This window comes from Clinocottus analis, unplaced genomic scaffold (genome assembly GCF_023055335.1).
Source record: "Clinocottus analis isolate CAN_PGR_092001 unplaced genomic scaffold, fCliAna1.0.p SCAF_9, whole genome shotgun sequence".
NCBI classification, from domain to species: Eukaryota; Metazoa; Chordata; class Actinopteri; order Perciformes; family Cottidae; genus Clinocottus; species Clinocottus analis.
The window spans coordinates 19,487,962-19,510,497 of NW_027176251.1; the positions used below are offsets into that span (position 1 = coordinate 19,487,962).

Genomic DNA, 22,536 nt, shown 5'->3' on the forward strand with positions numbered 1-22,536 from the left:
TTTTGGGGGGGAACAAGGGATGAAAACCGTGACTCTTCCACTGAGCATGACTTGAATCTCCAACTCATATATCTCAATAATATGACATGTTATTTTAAAAACCTGTTGTATTTGTGTGTTATGGTAGTTTTGTTATCATTATGTAATGCAATGATCAATTTGTCATAATTTCACAGCACATAGTGATGATTTCATGGATGAGTTACAGCCGAGCAGACAGCATTATAATCCACAAAACACGCTTTTACAACAGCTTCTTCCCTGCTGCAGTCAGACTGATGGCAAAACAAAACTGTTGAAATAGAAGTAGAATAACCAAACAGTAGCTCACTTACCTATCATGTGGAATATGTGATGTATTTTTGTCTGAAATCATGTCATATACCAAGTCTATTTATTACTGTTATTTAACGCTTTGTTGTACATACCACCACCTTTTTTTAAAACTACATATATTGTATGTATAGTGTTTTTATATGTATGCATAGTGTTTTTAATGTTTTATATTTTTTCTCTTTCTCATCATGGTGTTTTTATTTCCATAACTGACTCAGAAAGCCCTGCACAAAAAAAATCCAATGTGTCTGGACTGTTGGTCTCGGGGCACAAATGGCAAAATAAAAACCTTGAACCATAGCATGTACGTCTTTAACATTAGACTTCCACCCAGAGGAACACATATGCTGGGATGCACGTGTCATACAGCGAAATCATCACCTAAAATCACCAGAAAATGATCTCTTAACAAGAGTGGGTGCCTTCAATGTTAAGTCCCTCTAACCCTGACTGATAGAAAACACTTTGTGAACACAAAGTACAGCTAAGACTGATGAGAAAGTCATTTGTTTAGCAGGTATTTGGTTTGAGACCAAAGTATTGGACACAATGCATGAAAGGTCTTTGTTATCTTGCTGGGATGTTTGTGAGCTACTCTTCTTATTGTGCACTTGTCACGCTAATCACCCACTTTTATTTATTCAAGACAAACCAGATGTGTGAATTGCATGTGTGAGCTGGAGGAGTTTCCTTTTGAATCAACCACTGGACGCTCAAAACAGCATTTCACATTATTATTATTGAAAGAGCGACAGGTTAAAACACCACTATGCTTGTGTGATCGGTCGTATCGACTAACAGAGAGACGGCTCCTTACGGAAAGAGCATCTCGGAAATAATATTACATGAAAAGCAACCACATGTCTCCCAGCTTGTGCATAAGTGCGATCCAGATGGGAATGTATAGCACGTGGGTGTTTTCAAGTGAAATAAGCTCTAATTATGCTGTAAAACACAACCAGAGGCAGCAGAGAACAATGCAGGACCCACGAAGACAGACTGAGACTTAAACACTATCAGCTGTGCTCACACTGTCAGCTTATTCAACCACTGTTTACACCCCTTAACTGGCCTCGCTCTCTCTTTCTCTCTCCCTCTCTTAAAGTCATTATCAGTCACTCTTTATCTCACTGTGATAGTGAAGTGTGGGAGAGTACATATTTACCTTTCCAGAGGTGAGAAATTTCACCGTCACTTGTTGGTAAACACGGGCCTCGCTGGACTCGGAGGAGAATTTACGACTCCGAAAACTGTGGGATGAGGTGACTCTCACAAGAAATACAGACTTGTGTTACATCTGGAGAAATAGTTGGGAATTATAATCAATAAACATTCACTATATCATTTATTTACAGCATAATCAAAAGAATGTAAACGTTAACAGGGGACGTGTTGCGTATTTCAACGTGTGATGAAGTTCAACAAGTAAGTTAATTAAAGAAAAAGCTCACAACATCCTGGTGAAACTTTGGCCGTAAGTCCACTGATCCACAAGGAGACCTTTACCGGCCCGGCGGTGATTAGTCTGTCTGACCTGACCTCTCAGGGCTGCATGTGATATCATTAGCAGCCAGTAAGCAGTAATTAATAAACCCTGTTCCACTTTATGAGGCCTGTCAGCGACAAGGCACGGAGCAATTAGTACCAGCATGCTACTTCCATTAATTACCAGGAGTGTGGAACATTTAAGAAGCTATCAAAGGTCAGACTCATTATTGAGGACAGTATTGTTTCCTGCTGATTGTTGGTGCTCAAGACAAATGAACTCTCTCAGGCAACCATGAAAATTACTAAATTATTTTCCCACATAACTAAACTGCATTCTCAATTACGTTTCGAGGGGAAATTTATTTGGTTAATGTTGTAAAATGGAACCAAAGTACTGTTCTAGGTTTAGTATGTGAGCATCATCCAGCAATAAGTATTACAAGTTGTTTAAGTTACGGACGTGAATTCAAATAAACATTGACTTTTGGTCTCCTGGGTGAAAGTCTTGTGTTAGTTTGACCACTTCAGTGGACTTTTGACATATTTGTGATACGTAAACCAACGTATTCCAAGAGAGAGAATATGTTTCACTCTAAACATTATTCATAATTTACTTTTGCTGCATCTAAAAAATCATGTTTAAGAGACGGGGCCGTCAACAGAAACATAGATAATACATGATATTCATAGAAACAGGGACCTAACAGGGCACCTGTGGTAAAAAAATAAAAAATAAAAAGCAGGGTTAGATGTAGTCACAATTGGTAATAAAAAAACATGGATTGAACAACTTTTAAAGCACAATACTGAGCGAACAGACAGAGGAACAGAAGGATTCACACACTAAGGCTCCTCAGCTGGATTCAAACCAGCGACTTTGCAGTCCAGTGTATGTAGACCGCTGGGCTGTATGGACAGTTAATATGAACTGAGTTTTACAAACATTGATGTTTTCTCTCATTGACGTCGGAGCTAATATCCTGTAAAACCTCCTCATCAGGATCTATGCAGAGTGTGTTTAGAGGGTAACTATGTTTGGGGCATTTTACTCTTCTACGACCAGGTCAACAGAAGAGAAAGAGCTGTGGAATGACATTCAACAAAAGTCCTTAGCTTACACACACACACACACACACACACACACACACACACACACACTAACGCTCACACACACTACTTGTACAATTCATCTACAAGATGAAGAGTTGATCAAGCTGCCCCAATGTTGCAGAGAAAATTAGAATGATGACTCTCTTTCTTTATGTGTGTGTGTGTGTGTGTGTGTGTGTGTGTGTGTGTGTGTTCGTCTATATGATAATGTGTAAAGGAAATGAAATGGAAGCCTTTACAGTCTTATGTTGACCAACTTAAAAAGGTATTTTCCAGGATAAAACAAGGCCATAGAAGTGCTGAGTGCTGATTTAATGACAGTTTCTATTCCTGTAAACCCACTCAGGCAGCAGACGTACATCAGCTGAGCCCATGGTGGCACTATAATAACTTTCAGATTTGTATATGTATGAATATCTATCAGAGTAGTGGATGTTTCACTTCAGAAAAACAACCATATAGCCACATTTACTATTCACTGCTTTCATGAGAATATTATTGGGTCAAGTTTTCAGAAGTGCTGTATTCCCTTGTGAACCCTTGTGAACACTTTAAGTCATCACCTGGTGCAATACCTAATACGTGCAATATGTTTAAGTATGTTTGAGTACTTTTATCCACATTTTTATTCTTATTCCATCTGTATATTTAATATTCTTCTTACTGTTTAATTGTCCTACTATTAATTTATACTACTTGATTTTTATCTGTATTTACTTGTGAGCAATCTTGCTGTAATCCTGTAATTTCCCCACTGAGGGACTAATAAAGGATTATCTTGTTTTATCTTATAAATAATTTTTTTTTGCATTGTAACTTTCAGGCTCTGTTGGAAGGGAGCACTAGTTCGACTACACTTTTCACCCCGAGGACATTTTTCCAAGCAGCAGCTTCTGCTTTGACAGACATGCTCTAATGGCCTCTCAGTTGTTTTTGTCCTGCTGAGAGTTTCTCTACAGGGTCGCTCATATAGCCCTCACACTGACAGGGCTATTCCTGCTTTGCCTCCTTCCTGCTGACCCACTACGGTGAATGCCACGGCAGCTAGCTTGTCTCTCTGAGTCTCAGGGGACACATTATTGCACTGGTGATGCCAGATATACATGTATCATTTATGAAACATAAGCTGAACTGCTGCGATCTCACAAGGATAAAGCAGCACCTGGCAAGATTGCCTAAAATCATTAATTAAACTAAACATTGCATTTTACTGAGCTCATCCCAGGCTCAAAAACATTCAGCAAATGATGAATTTGATGAGGTGCATTTCACAGTGAATGGAAAAGAGAAAGCGTCTCTCAGTTGTCGGAGTGATTTATTGGTTGCTGACCTGCTATGGGCATGGATCTGAATTAGACACAGCCAATCGGGTTGAGCAGAATCACTTCAAACATTTTGGGGCAGGATCGATTGGTTTGGTGACGAGCGAGGCCCGGAGCTGGGGTCAGAGGTAAAGGGTCAGCCAGACATCCAGGAAGAAGCCGGGAAGCAGTTGAGGCTGCACGGCAGCTGGATCCTCGCCATGTCACGAAATGTCATGAAATGTCATGAAAATCCATCTTGTCTCCCGCTATATGCTCTCAACCTTCTTTCAACGAGCGTGTGAAACTGTGTTAGCCACTAACCAGAGCAAAGCATTTTTGGTTGAAAAAAAATGTAATACACAGCGCTGTGCCATCAGTGTCTGATATATAGAACACATACAATTCAGTTTCTGATCTTACGCTTGCATTTTATTGAATATGTACTAAATAAAAAAAATTGAAGGATGTTCGAATGGATGCTAAATTATATAGACATAAAGTTACCAGCTAGCTGGTACACACAGAGGCATATTTAACTGTAAAGAGTCAGATATTTGTTTCTCGAGGCAGAGGAGAGCCAAACAGAGCAACAGGAAGAGTTTAACAGGTTGACACAAACAAATGTCTACATAAATGGTGCTCATGGCTGCTCCATGTGTAACAAAGAAAATGTTTGCTAGCTTGTTCATGATACAACTTTATAAGGAGATAATGTGTAGATGTTTTGTTTACAGCTGGCTCTGCTGCCCCCAGGTGGACAAACAAAGACACTAATGTAGCCGAGGGTCCTTATTGCGCCGATATTGTGTCATAGTAAGAAAATAACAAAAAGATGTTTTGTTCGTTCAGCCAAGCCGGCAACTCCTTTATTTATGTCTTTTTCTTTTCACTGCAAACATTTCTTCACACCTCTTCTTCCGCTTTCCCTCTTCAGAATAAAAGCCCCAGAAACATACACTCGAACACTGCTTCCTCGAGCGCCGCCCAAATACACAATACAATAGCTTACACTAATGATAAAAAACAATATTCAGCAAAAGCAAAGATTAAATATCTTGCAGAAGTAAAGCTCACAAACATAAAAAGTACCCAGCAGACACACACTCCCACTGAGCTGCATCAGGCTCATCATGGCAAACTATTTTTATCAATATCGCAAATGACAGCTAAAATAAACTTCTAATTATTTCATGTTTGCGTAATAATGATCATAATATTGATGCTTTAATGAGGTTGTCTTTTGGAGCGTATAGATGACCCGTAATCACGCCCAAACCTTCATGTTTACATATTTATATTTGATAATGAATTAATTTTTTTTAATTTTCAACCCATCGCACAGGTTCTGAATAAATTGGAGCATTGATAATATGGAGTCCAACATGTCTCCGTCGTCGTGATTGGAGGCTAAACACAGATGAAGATGTCTGGGCTCAGGCAGTAATCCAGACGTTCATGTGACAGATGAATTCAAACACACAAACCGTAACAACTCATGTGTTTGGCAAATATTATCCACAGTGTTGGAGGGCCGACGGCAAGTGTGAATAAAATGGTTGCCAAAACCATTTGTTGCCCCCACGCCTCTGCCTCATGCGTTGCCACGGAAACTCTCTGTGCTGTGGTACCACGTGCCGTCTGGTCAACTGACCCATTGAAGGAAACACGGGCCCGAACGCCACACATACAAACATATGGCAACGCTCAATGTGTGTGTGTGTGTGTGTGTGTGTGTGTGTGTATGTGCATTGACAACCAGTGTGCCACTGTCACAACAACAGCAAACAGTCCGCTGGGTGTGAATGTTTATGGGAAGACTCTGGCAATAAGGCTTGAACACGTGGAGGAGGAAACAGATGGACATTAAGGTCTAATGGGCTGCTTTTGGTAAGACACGAGTGTTTGTCATGCTGCTTGTCTTCACAGCTACAATGTAACATCCGGGCCAAGACGGAGAGTCCAGCAGGAAGTCAGAGGAAACCACATTTAATTTACTGAGATCTGAGACAAAAAAACATGTTAAACACAAATTATTATTGGAAGAAGAATTAGATGAGTATTTTGTGTCGTAATGCATCTTAATCCACTTTATGCTGTCGACACACAATAATCTGCGCACAATAAACAAACTGGAGCACTGGCTGCAACGTTGAAACATTTCTAGCAACTTGTTGCTGTAATTTAAGCTGAGCGCAGATGGCCATACATACTGCTCATTCTATAGGGAACCATGTCACACAAAACATTGAAGTTTCACTGAATCTGGGGCGAGCAGATGAGAAGAAAACATGGATACAGTTTTCATATGTGCCTGAAACCACATCTTGATTGTTAGACCCAATTAACACTCTAATTATTTATTGGATTTAGGTGGATACAAAAGAAAAACATATAAATTGTAACGCTGCTCTGTATCTACAGGATATGCAAACAAGAATCAGTTTGCTATTAGAAGTTTGCCATGTCAAGTTCAGACAACATGATGTCCTCTGCAGCTTGTTTTCTGCTGTCTACAAGTTGCTAATAAACCTGTGAATGCAGATTTTGATTCTCAAAGCTTATCTGTACAGTTTGAGGTCATAAACTTTATGAAGGTGTCCGGTAAACAACTTGCTCTTTAGTTGCTGAATGACCCATAAGCGGTTTTCCAACAGTGGCATAGTTATGATTGTACACTCTGACGGGCTCGAGTGTGCTCTATCATAAAGCATGAGCACACATCGTATCGGCTCACCTCAACAGAAACTTGATATTAGACAACATCTACATACATGTTTACCCAGTCATTATTGATCTGTGTATGACAAAAATATCATGAGTAAGTAAATAAGGAGTAATTCATTTTATTGATGTTTTTCTATTCATAATGTGATTATTTTAATAGCTTTGATAGGAATGGATAGTGACTATTCTGTCCAAAGCATTTCATCCAAAAGCGACTTATAGGTTATATTAGCCTGATTGTATGTAAAATGTCCTTTCTGCTTTTTTTATATATATCATATACGAAAAAAACATCAAGAAGTTACTATTTTGTTACATTATTACAAAATAATGATGACAATTACCGGATGCAGTCCGTTCAGGCAAACACACATCCAAATGCTTAAAACATCTTGTGTAGATCTACACTTTTATCACTGTAGTTTCCACTCTGGGTGTTGTGATCCCTTCCTGTCCCAAAGGAACACCCCACCCCCACCCCCTCACTCGCAGTCTGGTGGCCCCACAGGGCGGGCCGGTGGTCCTTGGCCAGTATTTGTGAAAGGGCCCCAAGCGGCTCAGCACCGTGGCAAATGAGGCGCGTGACTCATCAGACCAAACACAGGATTAGCTGGTAATGATCTGGCAAATGTTTTTTGAAATAATAATTATCTGCCCCTGTGCTGGATCTGCACAAAGAGAGGAAGAGGTGGGTAGAATGACAAAATAAAGAGAAAAAAAGAGGTAGAATAGAAGAAGAGACAGGAGGAGGATGTTAGTAGAATACAGCACAACAGGAATAAACAAACTTTTAGATGCACGAGTCACATCACTGGCAGAGGATTTATCTCAAATGAGTGGATTGAATAGGACATAGTCCTCTATCTGAGTGATGTCTAACAGGAACATCACTCAGAGCGGTCTCATCTCATGATGCCATGCTGTGGGAGACAACAAAACATCAATTAAAAGCAACAAAACCATTGAATCTGTGTTGTTGATCTTTGCTGCCCCCTGCAGGAAACTGCATAGAAGAGCACGTTGCTCTGCCTGCTGTGGTCCGGCCACACGTAAACCTTACTGGTCCTGGTGGCCTCTGGGGGATTGGAGCAGTGCTTTTTTTTTTTTAGAGAGACAATGATCAATATCTGTAGAATTCTGTAAATAAAAACAGAGAAAGTTAGAAGATACCATGTCGGCCAATTTCATCAGTAAAACAATATAGTTTTTCGGTAGGTGATATAATTCCGGATGAACTTTTTAACACACATTAACACACATTTAAATAAACTCATGAAGTCATGCTGCTGTTTTCTTAGCTTCTGACACAACATTTTAAGGAGTGGCTTTTTAAGGGGCAACAGGAGAAGTTTGTATTTATTGTTGAGGCATCATAGGAAGAATGTGAGGCCAAAGTGAGGCAGATGTTGCAGTTGACAGATGCCTGCTGCTAGAAAATCTCTTATGTTCAGTTCAGTTGAGTTGCTTGCTTCTATTTGAAGTATATCAAATACATGTATGCTGTCACAGGCTCTTCCAAAGTAAACGCCTCTCCGACTGATGTGTTAGTTACATTAATGAAGACAACTTGTTTCCGCACACAATGCGATTAAAGTCTACTCTATGGCGACAGTGCCCCCTGCTGCCCGACTGCAGTCATTAACAGTGTTAATTCAATTTGTCAGGTTAACATTTTAGTTTTTTTTTAGTATTCTTACAGAAGTGCTTGAGTCAAATGACACTAAATGTGTGGTTCTAAAAAATATCAAAGCAGTTAAACAATTACAAAAATGTTATTATATAATAACTAAATTGTAAAGTCTATTTTGAGCTGTAATTATCTCAGTTTTGCTAAAGAAACAGTTCACATTAAGACGCTTTTATGAAGAGCGTGGTGTGTTGAAATAGAACTATTAATCTTTCTCTGTCAAAACAAAATGGGTATACTGGTAAGAAAAGCACATACTTTCATCAATATGTTAACGCAGATCTTGATTGTTTGTTTAGATGCTAAATGTATATAGTTTAAAGAAAAGGAAAATTGTTTACATGCACTTAATAGCCTCTCAGTAATGTCTGCAGCAATAAAGTGACTGCCTGGAGCCTGCACAAGGAAATACTTTCAATTAAAGTGCAATTTGTGGACGATGCAAGACTTTCAGAAGAAGCAAACATGCCCAAGTAGAAAATACCCTTCATGCAACTGAAGTCAGTGTATACACTATTAAAAAGTCACTATTAGACACGATTATAAATATTACTTGAAGAAAATGCTTTCTCATCTAAATGAGATTATTGAAAAAACAATGCTGGAACAGTCCATGCAGGGCTCTCTGTACAAGTGGCCTGTTGATACAGTAGCTGTGTATTGAAAGAGCAGGTGACCATACTTTAAAAAACTAGCTCGTACTTTGATATTAGCACAGTTGGGCAGCTGTTTTTTTTTTTTTCAATGAACTGTATTTTAAAGTGATTTTGAGCACCATTAGTGTCTTTGGCAAAAGTCTAATTTTGGGTCTGACAGTCTACCCTGTTCTGTCCTGGTCCTCTCTTGCCTCTCCATCCACCATAGGACCCGACAATACGGCCCCGGAAATGTTTATTACTGTCTGTAATATGTGGTAATCTGAAAAGAAATGTTGCAAATATATTTAATCAAAACAAAACGCTAATAAAATGTTAGCAGTGTAGATGTCTGACAAATGATTAAGCATATTTAGAAAGCTGGGGAGATTTTGCTATGTGGCCAGTCATTGTTTTCTTTAAGATGCAGCAAAATATATTCACCATCTGAGGGATTCAAACTGTGACCTGCGACCCGCGCTCTACAAATAGTCCAAAACTATCCGAATATAGGAGACTTAGTAATATACAGTGCGAGAGGTTACAGCTAGGAATGATTGAGGACCGAAACAACGTTGTTAGATTTTTGGTCCCAAAGTGGCCAAGAAAGTCTTGATGATGTTTCCACCCCAATGTCAATGGAGTTCAGGCTCAAACGCAACTTTGATGTCAACAGATGTGCTCGGTTGAGACTCGAGCACAAGTTCAAATTTAGAGACCTTGTTCTTGGTTTCTGTTCAAAACTTTCTGAGTGTGATGAGTCCCATGACCTCAGTACTCCTTATGTTTGAGTTTGTTTTTTTTTCGTTTTCTGTTTCACTTTCTTACATTTGTTAACTACATGCATGCTCTCACCATTAATCTCTAATCCAAATAAACTTTGAAAAAAAAAAGAAAATAAACTCAACTCTCTCTCTCTGTTATTTCCATACAGTTTGAGCCATGCTCTGAGTTTCTTTTCTGTAAAGAACTCAGTAGTTCTCAGCCTTTTTTTTTTTTTTAGCAGAGTACCCGCTAAAATGCAAAATCATTTTTGAAAAAAAGATGTAATTCACAGTCACATCACTCTCCGACTTAACAGAATATATACAATTATCCGTATGAACTTACACTTATATTTGATTAAATATTTAGTAAAAAAAAACAGTTTTTAAACTTTAATACACGTACCCCCATTTGAGAACCACAGTGTAACGTCTCTGCTCAGTCTGCTACATCTTAACGAGCACATGGGCCTTTATTTTGAAGTCGAAGAACCCTCGTCATGGAATCCTCTAAGCAGATTAGGCTTTTAAACGCAAACCCTTTAGCTGCTCCGATGAAAGTCCGAAGCGCGCCTATTACACTGTACACACACAGAGATACCATGTCCGCGTGCCACACCGTGCGTTCACCATGTCTTATGAGAACTGCAGAGACTCAGAGGAGGATGACGACAGTGACAGTGACAGTAAAACAGGCAGAGGACAAAGGGGCTCCTCTTTCGCCACGGTGTTCAATAGTTTGCTTTCAGGTGGGTTATTGGTATTTCCGTATTTTCGAATGAACGATAAAACCAACGAACAAAACGTACACGGACACCGTCTGTAACGTTTGATGCGAACAGCAGAGGGCAGCCGAGGGCCGTCGCGGCTCGATGACACCGTTTGTTGACAGTGTCGTCGAATTGTGCGACATTTAACCAGTGTAGTCTTTTCATGGCGGAAGGAATTGTCAATAGATAGCTGTCAACTCATGCACTTGCTTGATAATTACTTGATTAACAGGACACATATTTACTTTAATTAAATTGTAATGTGACGATGTATAGTTAGCTGTATTTAGCTCGCGAGGCACTCACGAGCGTAATGTCTTCTTAGCCTAGCTCAGCTCAGCCTTTTAGCTAAGCTGCATTACTCAACACAGTTTCAGCAGAAATGTGTCACAACAGGGGGGGAACTTGTACTTGTGGCGTTGACGTCTAGCCGCCAGTGTGACTGCGTTCCAAACCCGTCCGTTCATGTGCCATTGTGCTAAAGTGCCGTTGGTCGAATAGGTTTTCTTCGGAGCTGGAGCTTCCTCCGGAGCGTCCCCAACATGTTGAACATCCCGACCCAGTCGTTCCCCGCGCCGCGCTCCCAGCAGCGGGTCGCTTCGTCCGGCCAGTCCGGGAGGAACAAGGTAACGTTAACAGACACCCTCAAACTCAATCATGAAGCGGTTTCTGCCTCAGAAACCTGACGGTTAGAAGTTGTCTTGTGAACGGGGTCCCCTGTGTTGAGTGAAAGGGTCATGTTCATATTCTCTATATTCTCAGGTGGCCTTGAAGCCGGGTCACAGTCTGATGGACTGGATTCGGTTTTCCAAAAGCGGAAAAGACCTGACGGGGCTCAGGGGGCGCCTGATAGATGTCACCAAGGAAGAGCTGCAGAAACACAACACCAGAGAGGACTGCTGGACCTGCATACGAGGTAAACCCGTGATGGTCTGACGCGGGACAGGATGAAGTGGATGAATAAGTAAACTTCCGCAGGCTGGGTAGTACTTCATGTCAGCTTGATGATACTTGACCCTACATTTGATAATAGTATCATGTAGAGTCAGGAGTTGTGACACTTATGTCCACTGAATCAGTCATTCCCATTGATCGGGTCACAAGAGATTTTGTCTATCATTTTTTTGGTCTTTATTAAATCTAATATCAAAGGCTCGGGTACATTCTGTGTGTTTAACTGATGTGAAACAACCCAGAGGCTGTTAATGGATCTATTTGGTCTCATTTGTGGGTTTATGTTTTCAATAGAACGTGCATGAAATAAAGTTGTGTTTTATCTCACGTATATCTCCTCAAAATGGCTGGTTTAACTATTCAATATGCTATAATGTGATGACGCTATTACAGTAAAACGAGTCAGGAATGCTCACTTACTCGTATTTCCACATACTCACTAGATCAGTCGTTCTCAAAGACAGGGTCGGAACCCACAGGTGGGTCGCAGGAGAACGTATTCGGGTCGTTCAATACATAGCAGAAGGTCTTTCATCTGCAGCACGCCTTTAAGCCACATTTTATAGCAGCCTGAATGTTTCTGTGGTTCTGATAATTGTATTTAAACCGTTGAATCTTGGATGAAAGGATAACTTATTGTCATTATGCAACACAGGGTTACACAATGCAGTTGTTGCCCATTTGTTACACAAGTGAAGATGTGACAAACAAAACCAAATCAGTCGTACATTCTTGCTGTTTTCTTTTTAACTTGCATCAGGAGGAATGTAAACAGCAGCAACAAAACTATTCTCTGGGCAAAATGACCAACATCTTCATATTAACAATTCCACATCATTGAAATACTGTCCATTAAACATCCAGTTTGCTTTACTTACGAGTATAAGTATTGCACTGGTGTTTTTGTTTTCAATAACACATGCATACAAATAAAGTGTTGATTTATTGCATGACTGTATATTCGAAGCAGTTGGTTTATCAAGTGATGTAAAAATGGTCAGTTACGATCATTTATGCACAAATTCAATTTTCTCATCATTAGAATTGTAACAAAACAATGTATTATGTTTACTATCATTAATAGTTGTATTATAAGCTGCTGCTAGAGCTGGTGTAAACATGTCATTATTCCCTCTCTAATATCTATTTATGTTGCTGTAAACACATCTCCTTCAAACTACTTTGTATTCAAGTTTATCACCAAAAGCTACTTTTTATGTGATCACATGTTAACACATCGTGATGATGTTATAATTTACCTCCACCCCAATTCTCATTTATACTGAACAGAGCCTGAATGCACCACAGTGAAGCTGAAAAGAACCTTACCATCCCTACCAGCTCTCCTCATGTTAATTTAAACACAGACTGTTTTTTTTGTTTTTTAACAATGTAACATTACGAGAGATCCAAGACTAGCAAAACAGAATGCATGACCCAGTCCTGGTTTTTCCTCTAAAGGCCTCAAACCCTGGATCTTCAGGTTCAGGAAGGGAATGTCACCATTTCTGAACCTGCCTGCAACTCTCCAACTGCTGTGAAGTCTGTTTATCTCTGCCCTTAGTTCTCACATGTGGTAGTTCTGGGTTCTTTTCTTTCTTTTCTTCTTCTTTTCTTTAAATAGTATTTTGATTGGCAAACCAAAAATGATTTAACAATAAATGTTAAGACAAGACATCAATTTCTTATTTTCTTTCTCTCTCTCTCTATGTTCTCAGGTATGGTTTACAATGTGACGCCCTACATGGACTACCACCCTGGTGGGGAAGAGGAGCTGATGAAAGCAGCTGGGATGGATGGCACGGACCTGTTTGACCAGGTATGGAAGCTGATGGAGTACTTTTTAAACATACAGGTGTAGCGCTGCATTCCTAGGTAATAATGTCACACATCAAATCATTTTTTTATACTTGAAAAACAACAGGATGTGATCTTTTTTTGATCCCATTATTTTGTATGTCTGAAATGTATCCAAGGTAAAAAGTCTATATGAATGGCCACATTCAAAGTGTACAGGTGAAGAGACTGTCGTTTTCTAATTCACTAGCTAGCAAGTATATCAAATATCGTGTCAAGTGAAGTCTGCTTTCAGTTCTTTTTTCATGTTGATCTGTTTTAGAATCCTTTTTTCATACATCACCCATTTTAGTATCAAGCTGGTGCTGATATTGCTGATAAAATATATTATTCCAAGCTGATAAATATTGGTCCCCTGCTTGCTCTTTGTAAGTCATTGAGGCTAAACTAAATGATGTGAATATGAGTAGCTTTAAATAAAGATCACCAGCAGTTAAAACAAGCCCCAGGAGCTTGGGAGGACTGGCTTATAATATAATATAATATAATGTGGGCTGTCTTGTGAGCGCTGCAAGGTTTGTTGTGGTTCTGTCAGCTCCTCAATGTGGGTGACTTGATGGGTTTTCATGGGTTGCTGTGGTAACGTGTGTGTTTGTGCACAGGTCCATCGCTGGGTGAACTATGAGTCCATGTTAAAAGAGTGCCTGGTAGGGAGGATGGCCACAACAGTAATTAAAGGTAAACACACACACACACACACACACACACACAGTAACTCTGCATCAGTGTGTTGACACACTGCTGTTGATCTGCAGCCTGACACACACTGTTTACTAATATTCTATTTGTATCAGAGGCTAAAAGTAGATTATTGTAAGCCACTTGTTTGACTTAGAAAAATAAATGCCCATACGTATTAAATTATATAATTTTCAAATCAATTACATTTATTTGTTGAGCCCAAAATTAGAAATTATCCTCAGAGGGCTTTGACACTATCTCACAGATTATTTCTCTAAAAGTGTTGCTAATATAAGACACACACAGACACACACTGCGCTTCAGTAGTTGCTGTCATTAATTTCTGTTTTCCTCCTTAGGTAAGATCCCATCTTCACCACAGACCAGCCTCGCCCCCCCCATGTCCATGGCTGCTCCAACAGAAAAAGACTCCCGGCCACGGTACGACACAACGTGGAACATTCAAACAAACCTCAAACAATGAAGACTTGTTGAAGTTTAACAAACGTATCCGAACAATAATATTCGTATTATTATTATCTGCCGTCTGTTGTTTGTGCAGGTACGACTGGTTCCAAACGGATGCAACTGTTCATCTGGTCGTTTATGCTAAAAGAAAGGTAACCGCTCATCGAGCATCCACACAGCCGATGAGTTACTGAGCTCTCTTTGCATGCAGTGAGCGGACGGTGGCTGGTTGATGAGGCATAGAGCGTTTCACGTTCTGGCTCAAGGCCAAAGGAAAGAAGAACACTGAAAACAAGTTTATTAAATATAACTACAAGATAAATGACCGTAAAGCCGGCCTCCATACTAACTCTTCCACTCAGAGCCCCGGTGCTCCCTACTGAAGCTTATACGAGCACAAGACATGCAACGACACATATTTACCAAAATGCTTTGGTCATTGTACATTTACAGACGTTACAATGTGCTGTTTTACTTTAAAGAAAAAGTGACTTTAGTGATTTTAGTGAAGCTTGGACACCAAATAATAAATTGTGCGGTCGCGTTGTGCGAGCTACTCCTTTACAGGGACTGTAGTTTGAACACTGTTGCTTCTACTTACAAAATGTAATGATCCCTGTCTCCAAAGATGTTCTCATTTATAAACGCTGCTTCAACACATAAAGCGTGCGCCACTTCCTCAGTATGTGGATGTGCCGACCCATGGAGACACACAGCCACTGGAACTCTGAAGGGGGAGGCCAGATAAACGGTTAGATTGTGTCAAATAAATCTAAATACTGCCTCCAAAATATTCTAAATATTTTGTTACTTTAAGCCCGAGAATCATATTTTAATGGATCTGTAATTAATGAACAATACTTTGATAATAAAGTAATCTGAGCCGATCCCGACTGCCAAGCGCAACACAACATCTGGACAAAACAGTTTTAGTAAACTAGCTCCTTCAATTTTCTTTTCATATCCCATTTCTCTGATGAGTTATGTAGTATCCATTAATTAGAGGCATTTTACCGATTAACCTTTTAATAGGCAACTATAACTGTTGCAAGAAGTTTGCCCGACATCTTAAGTTAGATGACTGGGATTTTCAAAGAGAAAAAGTTCAGAATCAGCAGAATATTTCTCCATGTTTCGTCCAACCCTCTGACGTGAATTCGACACAGTTTTTATAAACGAGCCTCCGGGTGATCTGTATTTCCCCGATGAACCCACTACTCGATAGGCTGGTTGAATGGAGAGGCCTGCTTCAAAGAGGATCAGTGTTTCGAGTGTTTTCTCCATGAGGTCAGGCACAACAAAAGGACCCAGAATGTGTTCATGTGCGTCCCCTGCTGCACCTTCTAAGTGCAGGATTAATCACAAAGCCATCCGGCTTAGAGGCTTAATGACCCCTCGAGATCTTCACCTTTGTCCAAAACCCATGTGAGCGATGGTGGGACCTCTTAATTTATTAAACATCACTTGGTGACTGTTGATAAAAGCTTTACAGCCTGCAACTGGTCTATTTGAATAAACGTTTGAAGGATGAAGCTGCTTTTTTATAAAAATGTGAAGCATAAAGTTTCACTAAAATACAAGTTTGATGGGTGAGCCGTCCAAAGAGGTTCCTGGAGTAGTGGTGGGAGATGACGTGTTCTCTCTCTCAGATCCCCAGCTCCGGCTGCACCATTGTTGACCTGGAGGCGGGTGTTCTCCGCCTGGAGGTGCTGCTGGGGAAGATGTCCTACATGATACATTTACGTGAGTAGAGTACGGCCTTCTGCATGTGAACGCGCTGTGAAGTGAGACAAGAAGTTTACTGTCCTTTCTCTCTTTTTTTTTCTTTTCTATCTCCTGCAAAAGCCCTTTGTAACTTCCTGTTTAAACAAGAAATACAATGCAGTGATAAGGGTGGATAATTAAACCTGGTATGACCCGACACAGGGGCTCATTTATTAAAGATGGAGTATTGATGAGCTCTGCCTTCATCAGTTCTTTATCATTTAAACAAATCATACATTAAAAAGCAAATGTTAAAACAATCTTAACGACCATCCCTACAGAGTGCTTCCTACACAGTATCCTTTGAATATCCTTCTAGTTACATATTCACAATGAATGTGGGATTAATAAGGTATACTTTGTGTTGACATTACAATACTGCAAGTGTATAGAAAAAACATCAGACGCAAACAGAATAATATCACACGACCCCTAAGAAAAGATCATATCACAGTCTTGTGGTGTCTCCTCTTCATCAACACACTCTTGTTGTCGTGGTTCCACCTCTAAAGATGTGCCGCAACACTCACTTGTTCTCTCTACGTCGTTTTAGACAGATCTTAACGAACACGTCTTTCATCGCAACAGAAAACTAAACATGGTTGAGACAAACACGCTGTGATGGAACAGGTATGTTTGTTTTCAGCTACAAGCTCATTTCCTTAATGGATCAGTGTGCTTGTTCGGGGAAGTTGTCAGTGTCTGTAAAAAAACAGAAAACAAACAATCTTGAAAATGATCCCCCACAGTGCTGAGCATTTATAGAAGTTATGTTCTGCACTGTGTCACAGTTTGTGGGGTTGTCTTCAGGCCACAAGTGTGTTGTGCTAGTCTGAACTCGAGTCAAAATACTACTTGTGTTTTTGTTTTGTTTGCCACGCGCTACAAGCGGGCTACAATTTAATTGCAATGACAATAACAGATCCTGAAGTCCTTGAGTGTTTTCCGTTTTAGTTTGGTTGGATTTACCGTGCACAAATGACCGCAGACCAAATAATAGAAATGACCATGAGCCGGGATTTGTGTGCAATCGTATGATTAGACATGGGCACAGTAGCTGTACACAGTATTTAGATCTACATAACGTTTTGGGTTGTGACATCAGTGTCATTTTCATGCTTTTTCAGGTCTGGCTGACGACGTTGAAGAAAACGTTGCTGGTGAGCCAACATCTTGATTTGATGAAAAAGAGGATAAAGATAATATCTGCATAATCTGCATAACTGTCATGTTCTTCTTCTTCTTAAACCGTCACGTCTTCAACAGTCCACCCTGCCTTCCTCGTGGGAAAGATCCAGATCAGCTTGCGCAAACAGGCTAAAGGAAAATGGAGCAGTCTGGGTCAGCCTCTAGAATTTCACAATACATTTCTACGCAAAAAAGACAGAGGTGAGATCCTTTAAACCTTTGCACTTGTTTTGAGCCTTTGAATGTTAGTGAAGGACCAGGTAGTCACTTCAAGCTGATCAGTGACTTTCCTCAATGTTGCGGCAGCAGTCTTGTGTAGCAGACTAATGTAGGTCATCACCAAAGGAAAATACACTGAATTCAGCCACATAAGCAAAAAACAATGATAGTATTTAATGAATATAATCCTAAACACACACTCAACGTAATACAGTTCCTTCAGCTGACAATGGCGAAGGCTGCTCTGAAGTGACAACACAGGACACGTTCACTGTGGGACAGAAATTACAAACAGATTACAGCGTGGGTTTGTTGTTTTTTAAGATTACGCGTTGAAAAAGCGCGATATATTGTCTACTCATTTCAACCAGAGCTCCTAGTGCCTCGGCATCGTTTGTTTAATCTCTCATCACTGGACTTGTTAGGGAGCCAAGACAAAGGGATGAACATGTTAAACTTGAGTCTCCTTCTCACAGCGCTCCACTATCGGGATTGTGTGTTGGTGTCTAAGACTGAGGTGAACCACGACACCCATATGTTCAGATTGCAACTTCCCCGTGGGACTGTCATGCATGTGCCTGTTGGAAAACATGTCTACCTCAAAGCCCTCATGCAAGGTAAGGAACTAAGGACTGTGTTGGATACAGTGGCTGTTGTCTCTTTTAATGATATTTCTACATTTCTACAAGTACACACACAGAGCCTCAGTGAGGAAAACTGAGTCGGTAGAAAGGGGGAATTAGTGTATACAGCCTCGGTGAGCATGATTCCTCATCACTCAGAACCTTTTAGTACAGTAGGTCTGCTTTAAGGTCCACATGGTGTTATCTGATGATCTTGTCTCTGTGGTATAGATCTACCTTCAAACCCAAGGCTCTAACTCCACAGACTGGCTGCTTACCACAGAATATGTCACTGTTCTCCTTTATTAAGCACATGTGCCATGACAACCATGGTCCTAGCCTTTCAGGAAATCTGTTACTCAAATCAAAGGGTTTAATCAGTTTATGTACACAACCTATTTAATCACGTCTTGATAAACACAACACAAACATGGGGATTTATGATACTGTGTACGATCCTGGTCTAAAGGTTGGATTGTGCTTCCACAAGAGTTTAATGAAGTCCAGTCATGTGTCTGAGAGGGCAGCTCGATACGTTTGAATGCTTTTATTTTGGAGAAAGTCTCCTTTACTTCAAGATGTTTTAGTCGATGGAAAACTGAATCCCGTACCAGACTGACAACTAAAAGAGACCAAGATAAGAGGTTTCACTTCATCACCGTTTGTGTCCCTACACAGACACGGAGGTGGTGAGACCGTACACTCCAGTAGATCAGGACCTGGCAGCTGCCTCCCACCCCTCCTCCCAGGAGTCAGACCTCTACCTCATGATCAAGGTTTACCCCGACGGAGTGCTCACCCCTCATCTCAACAGCCTGCACGCCGGTAAGTCGCCATCTGAAGGAAGAAGAGTCATGTGGGAGAAACTAAGGGTCAGATGTATGCGTGGAAGCGTGGGGTTACCGGTCTGTAAGGCAGCACTATGCAGTCAGTGTGTGAGACAGGACTCCAGAAGCATTGTGGGAGCTGCTAGTGTGCTTCTTGGCTTGTGTTTGTCGGATAGCTCCACCTTTTGGATGAAGGGAAGCTGTGTCTCTATATCTGTTTATAGCTTTCAGGAACCGACGGTCACAACGCCTCACGCTGTCGTTTCTCAGCTGTGTGGGCGTGGTGGAGCCAGGCTTCACGCTCCATGTGAGCAGCACTATGAAAGCCCTCCAGGAGATGCTTATTACTGCATCCCGCCCACACACACTACAGCTCACGTTTTTGATTTGTCGTAAAAACTCTTTCTCGTCTCGTATAGCGGACGCAAACCCTGAAAGAGAGCTCTGTCAGTGAGGCCTCACATTTCATAACTCAGAAATAGAACAATATCATGGTGTTGCAGAGAAAGCCTAAGTGAAGTCATGTGGCCTATCATATTTCTTGAGGCTTCAGTTAAACTAACCTCTCAGATAAGCGGCCTATTGTTCATTATGACCTAAACTATAGACGTGTTGTTTTATTAACGCAAAGAGAGGTTATGAAATGAACTTGAGGAAATGAAATGGAGGATGTAATGATGTGTGGCACACAAATAAAATAAAGCGTCTTAAGAAATATTGACTGTGCAATATGATGAGGCTAATGACTCCACTAATTCACCAGATAAAAGCAGCTGCAGGAAGATTTATTTGTATTTAAAGTTCAAGTTGTCTGGTCCGGACATCTCATCCTGTGTCTCATCCAGAGTGAGTCAACCAACTGACGACTTCCATGATTTTGTTCACTTGTCTGTCGTTAACTCTCCAGGGGGCTGTGTATCCGTCAGTGGTCCAGAGGGTACCTTCAGTCTCCGCCCCCTTCGTGATGTCACACACCTCTACCTGTTAGCAGCAGGCACAGGGTTCACGCCCATGGCGCGCCTCATCCAGCTGGCCCTGCAGGACATGGAAACCATCAGGTGGGGGCGAGACTCAGACCAGCAGTTCTTTGTTTCTGAACTGATAGTTTGTTTTTATTCTCTTTCACTATGTGTCACACGTCAGCCCCTTTCCTTAATGTTTATCTGATGGAAATTAAACATGCGGTCTGAATACAACACCTTGGGCATGTACACAAAAGGCAGAGAGAGAGAGAGAAATGGGCCAAAAGAGGTTCAGAAAACCTTCATACAACCACAGCAATAATCTGAGTCTCCCATGTTTTCATTAACATTTTAATAATGAAGAATATCCAGCAAAACTCTTAACTTAACTTAAATTAAATTAAACGTGACGCACGACTTTTGACGTCCTGTCACTATAGCAGGAGCCTAATATTCCGTTTTAGTATTACTACTCTGGGTCTAAATGAGAGGTTTTAACATTTTAAAGTGAACGTGAGGTGAGAAATGTCTGCTGTGAAATATAGAGATGTTTTATAATAGCGGTAATAACACAAAAATAGCAACAATGGGTTCTGTGTGCTTTTTTATGCCTCCAAGCCCTCTGACCCCCAACGTGGTTGTGTGTCCTCAGGGAAACCAAGCTGCTCTTCCTGAACCGACGGGAAGAGGACATCCTGTGGCGCCAGGACCTGGATGAACTGGCTGCTCGTAGTGAGAGGTGTGTGTGTGTGTGTTACTTACTCCTCATCTGATCAATGAGGGTGTAGATGGAGTGTGTCATGAGGTCTGTGAGGGTGGAGACAAAGGAGGGGCGGTTGTTACCAGTGCATCATTTAAGCATATTGATAATTACCTGGTATCTGTAATATGTCTTTATACCTTATCATTGTTTCTACTTTGAGTTGTGTGTCAATACATTCCCTCTACTGACTAAAAAAAGCTTTTCTTTGTAAGTGACTTGACGAACTGAGGGGCACGTTGAGTTGCAGTGGACACCTCCACATCTGTATTAAGGCAGTGAAAGGCAGCTTTACAAATGCTTCTGCTTACACCAGGGTCTTTTGCACATGTGTGTGTGTCTCTCAGGTTTCAGGTGGAGTACGTGCTGTCCGATCCCTGTGAAAGCTGGACCGGCAGGAAGGGAAGAGTGGACAAGTCCATGCTGCAGGATTTCCTCAACAGGCCCGACGGGTCCAAATGCTACGTGTGTGTGTGCGGCCCCACTGCCTTTACAGAGCTGACAATAGGGTGAGCATCATTTGTTTAACCTGTATCATTCAGACCAAGGGCCACATTTGAGGTGAATCTGGTTCACCTTCTCAAGGTAGCAAGACAACGTGTAGCAGCAGTAACTTCCTGTTCCAAGTAGGTGGAGCTCTGGCTGTGATTTAAAAACAAGCAGTCCAGAGGCTGGGAATGGCTAAGTGTTGCAGTCTAAATTCCTGTTAAGTTTCGGTTATACCTCCAAAAGGCTTTTTTAAAACTCTGGACATGATCTATATGCAGAGCAAATGTCATGCTTTTCTCTGAAACAGAAAGGAGGAGGCTTCCACTCTCAGAGTGCACTGATGATACTCGCATCTTGGTCTCGTTCTAGATCGCTTCCTTTGCACTCATCCGTGTCTCGTCTTGTCCTCTTCTCTCTTTTTCTTCGTCTCTCAGGTTGTTGAAGCAGCAGGGCTTCAGTGAAGAGGAGCTCCATGCCTTCCAGGGCTGACGGGGCTCTGAACACAACTCCACCCTGCAGAGACTGAGAGTGTGAGAGAGTTGAGTTTATTGTATAGACCTGTGTTTGTGAGTAAAATGAATGGAACATTGTATTTCTATGCACCACGGCAGCCCCCCCTCCCACTCCCTCTCCTCTTATGGCTGTCACAAAATCTCAGTGCAGTACTATTCTTATGATTGTGGCCAGTGTCTGAAATATAATTCATGAAAAACTATCAGTTAAAACTTTGCAACGGTTTGTAAAATCAGTCAAAAGTACTGAGACGCAGAGACAAGAATGAGATTATATAATCTGATGTATATGCAATATACAACATAAATTGCCATGAGTTTTGAAAAGGGGATCTCGAGAGGATATTTATGGATCCTATTGTTCCAGTTACATGGATGCAGTTATTAATAAAAAACATTCTGGGAACATTTTTA

At 40.9% G+C, this 22,536-nt stretch overlaps 1 protein-coding gene across 1 annotated transcript; it reads left to right on the forward strand.

Annotated features, from left to right (window-relative positions):
- The first annotated feature begins 10,626 nt into the window (after positions 1-10,626).
- cyb5r4 (cytochrome b5 reductase 4) lies at positions 10,627-22,536 on the forward strand. Its single transcript, XM_068570795.1, has 16 exons — positions 10,627-10,797; positions 11,320-11,444; positions 11,581-11,734; positions 13,491-13,591; positions 14,232-14,307; positions 14,670-14,751; positions 14,873-14,930; positions 16,428-16,521; positions 17,670-17,702; positions 17,809-17,931; positions 18,426-18,566; positions 19,251-19,397; positions 20,307-20,457; positions 21,014-21,100; positions 21,469-21,630; positions 22,045-22,536. The coding sequence occupies exons 1-16, from the start codon at positions 10,680-10,682 to the stop codon at positions 22,097-22,099; spliced, it is 1,707 nt and encodes a 568-aa protein (XP_068426896.1). The 5' UTR covers positions 10,627-10,679; the 3' UTR covers positions 22,100-22,536.